General features: G+C 45.0%; 1 protein-coding gene across 2 annotated transcripts in view; it reads right to left on the reverse strand.

Moving 5' to 3' along the window:
• Window positions 1–1,581: 1,581 nt before the first annotated feature.
• RNF168 (ring finger protein 168) overlaps window positions 1,582–9,657 on the reverse strand; it is a 12,807-nt gene continuing 4,731 nt past the window's right edge. Inside the window, exons 2-8 of one of the 2 annotated variants that reach the window (XM_029963692.1) lie at window positions 9,374–9,437; window positions 8,445–8,788; window positions 7,297–7,373; window positions 5,937–6,116; window positions 5,105–5,229; window positions 4,724–4,811; window positions 1,582–4,209 (exon numbers count right to left, since the gene is read on the reverse strand). In XM_029963692.1, coding sequence (XP_029819552.1) covers window positions 3,142–4,209; window positions 4,724–4,811; window positions 5,105–5,229; window positions 5,937–6,116; window positions 7,297–7,373; window positions 8,445–8,745 — 1,839 coding nt within the window. In that variant the 5' untranslated portion in view covers window positions 8,746–8,788; window positions 9,374–9,437 and the 3' untranslated portion in view covers window positions 1,582–3,141. The other variant, XM_018083163.2, reaches the window with a different exon arrangement.

Below are 9,657 nucleotides of genomic sequence, written 5' to 3' on the forward strand. Positions count from 1 at the left end.
CCTGCGCGGCAGGAACATGCCTGGCTTGCTGCCAGCAGGCTGGAGTGCTGCTGAGCACCCAGCCAGTAACACTTGTCAGCTACAGTGAACACCACAGAAAGCTGAGGTTTCCTTAGAATTCTAGTAATTTAATACCTCACTGCCATGAAAACAGGTACATCTGTTCCCTCTCTTATGCCCTCTCTGCCTCCCATCCCCTCAAGCAAGCGACCAAGCCTGTAAAGTATCTGGTTTTTTGATGCTTGTTTTGTTTTTCCTGGCAGTTGGGTGAGCTGAACTTGGTTCACAAACAGGACACGTGAATCACCAGAGCTGAAGGCAGGTGAACTCACCCTTCCGGGCAGCAGTGAACTGTTACACCAGCCCAGACAGCCCAAACACAGACTCCTGCTTCACAAACACCAGTAAAACAAAGCTCATGTCACCTGCTTCAGAGCTCCTGGATCACAGGGACAGAAACGAGCTGTTGGTACAACCAAAATCCACTCAGCAGTGGCCAAATTCCACCCTCTGACAATAAAGATCTAAGAGGACAGGCTGGACTGTGCCTGGTGAGGATTATTGTGTGTGGTAGGGAATGGGATCGTTTGGGGGGGACCCAAGGGCTGGCAGTCCCCCACCTCAGATGGGGCTGCTGCTGTAGGTGACAGGTTTTGGACATTTTGCAGTTAAGGATGGGGTTTATCTAACAATCAGTCTGTAGCCCCCTTGTTTATTTCTATTCTGCTTACAAAAATAACAAGTCTTATGTAAGAGCCCATTCTGCCATTGAAGACAAAATTCAGCGAGCTGGAAAAACACAAATATCCCCCAAATCCTTTAACACACCCTCCAGTATATACACACAACAAAACCCACTTGTGAGCTATTTAGACCTTTGAAATAGCAAATTTTGTAATTTTTTTTACTGATTTCCAAAGGAGTCACAGCAGCAGGATTTGCTGTTGCTGGTGAGGGAGGCTGTGGGAGCACCTCCCTTGCTGAACTTCTTACTGGGATTAGTTCAGTGCATGTCACAAGTCTTATATGGAAGAGGCATAATCACACATTAAAAGGGAAAAGAAAGAATCCATGGAACAGCTTGTGGAGGAAAAGGGAATGGGGCTGGTGTGAAATGCAGCAAATCCACGTACTGGGATGTGGCTTCAAGCCAGTGCTGCCAGAAAGGGAAATTCTCCCTTCTCCCTCACCCTTCTCCACCCCTAATGCTTCTTCTACCACTTTAACGTGTGGAATTAAATTGTGGGGAGTCCCCAAGTGCCCAAGCTGGTACTTGGGCATAAACTTAGGGTTTGGGCAGCCAATAAGCTCCTTCTCCTCCTCTGCTTTGAAAATGGAGTTATTTTTTACAGGCTTATCCTGACTGGAAAGGCCGAGGGTCACCAGCATGGAAACAGCCCGTAGCTCTGCCTTAAAGAGCACTTGAATTAATGAAGGGACATATTTGTTTCTGTTGACAGAAAACAACCTCAACTCAGGTAAGGATGAAAGAGAACCAGATCCATATTGAAGGAAGGCTTCCAGCACAATGGCTGAGGCAGCAGGAGGAAAAGAGAAGGATTTGCAGCAGGTCATCTTTTGTAACTTTCTCAAAAAACATCTCAGAACAGACCATTTATTTATGAGAAGCCCACCATTGATAGAGACATACAGGCAGAGGGAAACAAAAAACCCAACAAGTCAGATTTTTGGCTCGGTGTGCCAGTCATGCTTTCCATAAAATTTGGGCTTTCTTGAAAATTAAACCATCAGAAGATAATGATTTGAAGTATTTTGTTACAAGTCTCCCAAAACAGAATTAAAGTCATCAGTGGGGTTCAAAAAAATGTACAAATCTCAAACAATTGCTGCCTTTGGTGACTAACACCCTTCAGCACTTACAGACAGTGCTTGGCTCCATTTTAAACATGAACAGTGCAAAAGCAGCTCCAAAGAAGCAAAGAAAAGCCAAAATATGGCTTCATAAAACAACATATAAAACAACATATAAAACAACATATAAAACAACTGGCAAGAAAACTTCCTCTGTGGAGTAGGACCTGGTCAACTCTTCACCAGCCTCAACTTCCTACATGCCTCAGCACCCCCAGGTCTAAATTACAATTTATTTTAAGTTCTTTTAGTTTTAAACCCAATGGGAACAGTATTTGGTAGTGCCTCTAATAATGGAGGGGAACAGTTACAGCCAGGCAGGGCAGTTAGGTGAATCTTTAATTGCAGTTACATCATTACTGACAACTCCAGTTTTCAGTTGCTTTTCCCCTTTTGGTTTAACTTTCTCCATCATAACTGGCTTCTGGACTGGGGTTTTTTTTTTAATATTATGTGGTTTTAATCAGACTCAAACCAGTTTGAGTATGAAAATTAAACGGCACCAAATACAGGTAACACTATTATAGAAGAATAAAGTTGCAGAACATTAGCAGTAAGAAAACAAAAGTATGTTGTTCTTAACAATAAGGAAAATGGGATCTGCAGGAGGGACCTCTCTGAATAGAGGTGAATACAAGCCCATAGCCTTGGCATCCATGAAAGATCCTTGGCTTTGGCAGTAGAAGAATGACCTGTTTCTTCCCTCTTTATCCAAGGGAGGGGTTAGCATATGAGAAGGAAAGAGAGGCTGTCTGGTTCCACTTGTGTAAACGGGCTGCAATTCCAGAAACAGCCAAAATTTCAGTGACATGCTTCAATTTACAGAGCAGTGGTTGTGCTGAGGGTTGAGCCTTGCAGCTGGCAGCCAGCTGGGAACACAGACTCGTTCTTTGCTTGCTTCCTCCACGGAATGTGCATCCTTTCCGTAAAAGGCTCTGGATTCTCATTTTAAATTATCCTCGTTTTTGAACACTACTGGTATTCACATTCCAAACCACGTAAACCCAAGCGCCAGCAAATGAGAAATGCTGTGAGTTCTGCAAGAAGTGCTGCAAGTGCTAGAAAATAAAGTTCAGGAAAAGAGCAATTAAGAAATGTTCAAGTCTGGGGGCGTACACTGCTAAAACTCAGAACTCACACCACCACTGCCCAGAGCCATTCCCCTCCAAACCAACAACTGGGAACTGCTTAAGGAAGCTTTGCCTAACGCGGGAGAACATCCCCACGGTTCCCATTCCCAGTCTACCACGTGTCCGTGGCTCTGCTGACCTACTCTGCCACGGGGCTTTTAAACATCTGCAGGATCGTCTTTTGCTTGTTCTTAGGCAGCGAGCAAATTTCGTTTTTGTCACTGGTATTGACCACACAATTCAAAACCTTTCCCTCCTTGATGCCGGGGGATTTCACCCGGACCTTGGTAGGCGACTGCCAGTTTTCATTGCAGGAACCTTTCCGAGTCTTGTAGTGATTGGTTTCGGCCTGTTTTTTTGATCCCTTGGAGTCTTTGGCCACCTTGGAACTCCCCTTTTTAGCAGCAGAGTCTTTCAGAGACTGAGGTGGTTTGGTGCGAAGCAGATACTCGTCTGGAGAACCCTTCTGCCGGTTGAGTGTCCTTTCCTCCTTGTCCAGCTCCTTTTGTAGCTGCAGAGCCAGGAGCCTGTCCTGCTCCTCCTGCCTACGCCTTTCATAGAACTCCTGCTCAAAGGCTCTTTGTGTTTGCAAGCTGAAATCATTCATCTGCACCCCTTCATCTTCCACACCTTCCGAACAGGTTCTTCTCCTCTTGTCAAGCACCCCTGAGTCAGTCACGGCATCAGCTGGGGCCTCCAGCAGCTTCCTTTTGGGAGTCTCCTTAGTGTTCTGCAGCCCCTCTGCTTCCTTTTCATCTGAGTGTGCAGCCACCTTCCCCAGACCACATCCTGCACTCTGCCTGTCACACATCATGGAATTCATCCCTGACTGAACAGAGGTACAAGTCTGAGGAGAGTTTTCAATGTTTATGCTTTCTACACGTGTTAAACTGCCACTGTTTGTCTCAATTTCATCATCTTTTCCTTTGGATCTACAAAGAGCTGTTCCAGACCCTTCCCCTTCTGTGGCTTCATGAAGTGCACCTGGAACTCCATCTCCTAAACAATTTGGTCCTGGTGTTTTTTCCTGGTTGACAGTAGTGGTTTCACCTGAAGCCGAGGCACTGAAATAGTTCATGCATGATTCCAAAAACAAATCCTTAGCATCAGAATCTTTATTTACGCTGGTCAGCTGTGGAGACAGGGTCGGCATTTTTTCTTGCTCATCCTGCAATGCAGAACAGTTGCCTTCATTGCTCTTGGTCTCCTGAAGAACAGGGAGAGACCACCAAGAAAGTAAATTTATTAAAAGCCCACGGGTGTGAATAAATGCCAATCTCACTTCTCATAGCTGCACTGCCCCAAACTGCTCTGGGATACTTGGATACTTGTCTTTTTTAAAAAATACCTAACTGTTTAATAATCATGAAAATATTTAAAACAACTCCAGAAGCCCAGCTAAAAGGACTAGAAACCACAACTGCAGTGTTTTCCTCTTATCAGTGACTCAAACCAACCATTCAGGCCTGCTCACGTTCTTTTGAGGCCTACCAGGAACGATCAGACAGACAGGCAGACATGGAAAGATGTAAATCAGGGTGTGCCCCCCTCCAGTAGGCTCCAGAACTGGGAATTGGGGATATTGAGGGTAGCTTAAAACGGGTGAGATAACCTGCGCGGCACTGATGGGCAAGGGGAATAGAGGATGGAATGCTACAGGCAAAGGGAAAATATCCCATAATTACCAACACTGAGATTCATAACAAAATGATTCCAGTTACCACTGGGCCAGAGCTGCTCCTGCTTCTTCCCGTGGTACTACAGAACAATGCTGGTCCCAACGTACCATGATGCTTTGGAGATAGGTACCTTAAAGGGAAAAATAAAAGTACACCCTTTTAAACATTTTCTCCTTGAATTGTCAGCCCTTTGCATTAATCAAGATCTTCAGGTTCGTTCTGACAAACCAAAACAACAAGAAGGGCAAGTGTTTCCCTTCTTCTCATATGAGGAGATGTTGTAACCTTCAGCACTTCACACATTTGTCCCCGATTATCCAGGGAAGTTGCCCTGCAGGATTCCAAGGAAGCAAATGGAGCAGAGGGACACTACAGGAAGAAACAGATCAATAATTCAATTCAAGAAACACTTGAATCCCTTACTTCTGAATGTCTCCAGCGTTGCTTGGTCTGTTCTTTGCCCTGCACAAGTGTGCTGGGGATGTCTGAGGCGAGAGGCTGTGTGCTGGTGACGGGCTGCTGAGCACGTGCCCCTCGGAATCCTCATTCTTCCATGGCAAGTAAAAACAGTGTTATATAAATAAAACAGAACACAACACAGACCAGAGAAACCCCCAGAGAACTGCTTTGGTTTTGCTGCACAATTAGTTATTTTTGCCCAAAGAATTCTAGAACTGTAAGTAACAGATAGTTCTATGGAATAAGAAAAGCTACACGTTGCATACACTTTCCTGGATCTAGTATTGAGGGATAGGAGGATTTGCTCAAATAAGTACACAGCTTTCCTCACTGGGTAGAAAAACTCCAACTAACCAGAACAAATTAATAAAACTAAAAAAAAACCCAAAAGATAAGGTCAATTTTCGCTGTGTGTTCCTTTTTTCCAGTACAGGTTACAGACGTTATTTTGTTCCAAAGAAGGATTTCTAAAATCATGGGGAAAAGGAAGTTTTCAGGAGAAAACCAAGGTTTTAAAATGTTTCACAATGACAACATGCAGCACATGTGCTGGATGCTGGACTTCAAGTGTGTATTACGTGTGTATTACACAGGCAGAAATGTTTGGGGGTTTTGACCCTCCCGCTGGTTTTTCAAAAATTAATGGTCAACTAAGGCTCTGAAGTACTGGGGGCTGACAACAGCTTCCAACTACAACTAAAATAAATGCAAATTATTCCAAATTTTAGCTTTATCTCTGAGAAGCTGCTGGCACTGTATCACTGTTTTCTGCTGTCCCCCCTCGACCCTAACTCACCAGACTGTTACTGAGCTGCCAGGCCAGCTCTTCATCTTGCTTCAGCTGTTTCTCCATCTCCCTCCGCCTCTGTTCTGCCAACCTGTTCTCCTCCTCCTCCTCCTCTGCCAGCAGCCTCTGGATGAATTCCTCGCTCGCCTTGTTCTCCTCCTGTTCGTGCACTCGCCTCTCGGCCTCCACCTACAACAGAAGTGTTTGGGAACCCACCTGGTCACAGCTGCAGGACCACACTCTGCACCAGAACCTCTGAGCTGACGCTCCTTAAACGCGAACCACCCGCTGGTCACAAAAACCAGAACCAGCATTAACTGCACGAGTCTCCAAAGGTGTAAATCACCCTGATACCGTGTGCAGGGCCTTGGGTTTGACCACAGCCTTTTGGTTTCTGCCAGATTACACCACTAGTCTTGCCCACCTGCAAGGTTAAACTCCATTCCTCACCTTTTCACACAAAAACTAAGATCTCCAATACATGGATCTACAGAGCAACTGGGATTAAGATTCTTTCTAAGGCTGGATGGCAGCTATTCCACAGCATTTGCTCAACTTGGTTATGTCATTGTATCATCACATACCCCAGTGACAGCACAGCTCTTCTAGGAGAGTCCTGCTCTCCTGAAATGCACAAAACCCAAAGCAGCAGGCCCAGAATTTTGCATCTGCCTTCCTTCCAGCAGATACCCACTGAGAGATCAGTTACCAACAACTCCACGAGGACAGCAAAGTACTTCAAGACTGAATAAATCTTTCTTTACTGGGTAAGGGAATTTGGAAATTACCTCCAGTCCTCTGCTTCACTCACACACTCCCCCTGCTCCTGTAACCACCAGCAAGGGGCTGTCAGGGAAAGGAGCATTCTTGCACATTTTCCAACTATAAATCTTAATACTAGTGTGTCTGAATTGGAAGAGGGATCCTTAAATAGGCAAAACTGAAACTTCTTAAAAATATTTTCTTCTGGTTTTCAAATGACTGGAGGTAGCAGAATAAGAAGAAAGAAAACACTGTATTCATCCAATTGTGGTCTGTAAGGCAAGCATAAAACCAAAGCCCAAACAGTTCCAAATTTTTACATTTGCTACTTTCAAGTGCATTGACTGAGAGGTGAGGTAGGAGGTACAGATCAAGAAAACTTGAGAAATGTCACCTCGTGTCAAACACAAGGAAATCTCTCTTCTTCCATAAATGTAATCCATCCTTCAGGAGTGACCAGTATGTTCTTGCAGTTGCAATGTGCTTTAAAGTATCTTTATCACTAAATACCATAACAGCTGTTTGTGGGAAAAATTCATATAACTGGGAGCAATTCAAGTAACTGGATCCAAAGTATTTTTACTTTTAAATGTAGTTTTAGACTTACCTTGCTAATCTCTGCTTCATATTCCTGCCTCAGCTCCCCAGGCTTGCTCAGCTGGTGCTGTGGTTTGGGGGCACAGACTAATGGATAGGAAAAAAAACAAAGTAAGGAACAAAGCAAGATCATGACAGTCAGCAACTATTTTAACAACAGACAACTTTCACACCCTGTCACAGGAATGATTTGACTGAAATCAAGTGCTGTGATAAAAAAAAAAATAAAAGCACTTTGTGTTACAAAGGAATAAAATTCCCACAGTAGAAAAGCACAGTGTCACAGAGTAGCAGGAACAGGCTGTGATTTCCAAGCACTGTATATAAAGTAAATATGATGGAATAGGTTGCCCAGAGGAGCTGTGGCTGCCCCATCCCTGGAAGTGTTCAAGGCCGGGTTGGACGGGGCTTGGAGCAACCTGGGATAGTGGAAGGTGTCCCTGCTCGTGGCAGGGGGTGGAATGGGATGGGCTTTAAGGTTCCTCCCAACCCAAACCACTCCATGATTCATCCTGTGTTGGTACACTGACCATAACATGTGTTTTTCACTCACTGTGATTAAAAAGACCTCATAACACTGCACGTGGAACAAGGTGCCATAGAGCCAACCTACCAACAAGTCTCCCCCAAGGGAGCTTGCAACGTAATAAACCCCAAAATGCTTCTTCAAAAAGCCAGTCAGATTTCACTTCCTTCTCTCTGGCACTACAATTTCAGGCTCAGACACTCTTGCATTGACCAAACCCCTGGAATCTCTAACCAAACTAACAGACTTAAAAAACTTCTAACCACTTCACTTACTTGACAGTGATAAAGAAACACACCCGCACACCCAAACACTGCTTGCAGATACTACAGCTGAAAACGAGCAATAAGAACTGGTGCTTTTGCAAGGCCAGGCAGCTACACACCAGCACTTTGTGCCAAAGGCATGAACAAATACCCACTGCCGTGACCTGACAATATCATTTTTACTCTCTGTACTACAAATGAAAGAGGCACTGCCCAACTCTTCCCTGCCCCTTTCGCAGGAGAGCTCTGCCTCTGCCTTGCCCACCTGCCTACCCACAGCTCTTCATTTCCCAACATCCAAAGTCCACCCACAGTAACTACCGTGGCAAAGCAAAGACATCCCAGGACAAGTGACATTTCACTTACTTTCCTCGTCCAAGTCCTGCCCGTTAATCCTCCTCTCGCACTCCTCCGGGTAATTCTTCTGAATCTTCTCCCAGAGCTCCCAGTTAACAAGAGTGTTTCTGCGGGCATTGTACCGTGCCCAAGAAGAGACTCGACGCCGACAAAAAGGGCAGGAAAGACTGGCCTTTTCCACTGTCAGCTGGAAGCAGGAATTACAGAGGGTATGGCTGCACGGCAGCGTGACGGGCTCCACGAAGATCTCCATGCAAATTTGGCAGAGGCAGTCAGACAAGGAAAGTGGGGCCTTGGATTTCGTTGACATACTGACTCGGGGTGGACAAACAAAACTAGGACAACATCAGGGCCTGAAAGCAAAGTCAAACGTTCAGGTTCCTTATGGGAAGTAAAATAAATAAAACAGAAAATGTTTTACAACAACTTTAAGAAAACGTTAGTGGATTTGGAAGCCTGTCTAAGTGGTTGCTTTTGCTCAGGATTCTAGACAGATTCTAGATGAAGATTCAAATCTTTCCAAAACTCATGGAAAAATTGTACCAGGCTTTCCTACTGCAGTGTCCTGTGAGCTGTAACAGGTGCTTTGGGGATGGCAAGCCAGTGGTGAGGCGAGAGGGGGAAAGAAGGTGAGAGTTCTTCCAGCCACTTCTATTACTCCACTTCTCTCCCAGCCCTCTCTGTCTATGCTGTGCTATGACAAGCTATGCTGGATATGTTATCCCAGTTACCTTAACCTTCCATTTGCTCAATCTTTCAGTACATCCATGTCCTTCAAAAGCTGCTTTTGGCACAGACTTGCTTCCAGCACATTCTGAAGGTGAAATACATCATCAGGGCAGAGCAGCTTCTTTCTCGTTCATTTGCTTGCACAAGCTCAGACCAAAAAGCAAAAATACTTTTTTCCTATGATAAACGAAGAATTAAGACTTCAGCACCTTCTTGTATGACTTGAAACAATGGGGACCATCTGGCTCCTCACAGGATTTTTCCACTTGGCCTCTGTGGGAGAGAAAATAAGACACATGCAGCAGAAAGAATAAAACGACCGATTTATAAGCTACAAGCTTCTTAAACAGGCAGCCACAGGAGGTGTTTGAGAGAAAGGCTGCGATTCCCCACACAGAACTCGCCATGGCGACAAACACGCTTTAAGGCGGGTTTTACTACCACCGCTGGTTTTTATTGATTAGAAAATTAACCCCCGGGGGCGCGGGTGCTC

Source organism: Manacus vitellinus, unplaced genomic scaffold, assembly GCF_001715985.3.
Source record: "Manacus vitellinus isolate BGI_N305 unplaced genomic scaffold, ASM171598v3 scaffold_60_pilon, whole genome shotgun sequence".
NCBI classification, from domain to species: Eukaryota; Metazoa; Chordata; class Aves; order Passeriformes; family Pipridae; genus Manacus; species Manacus vitellinus.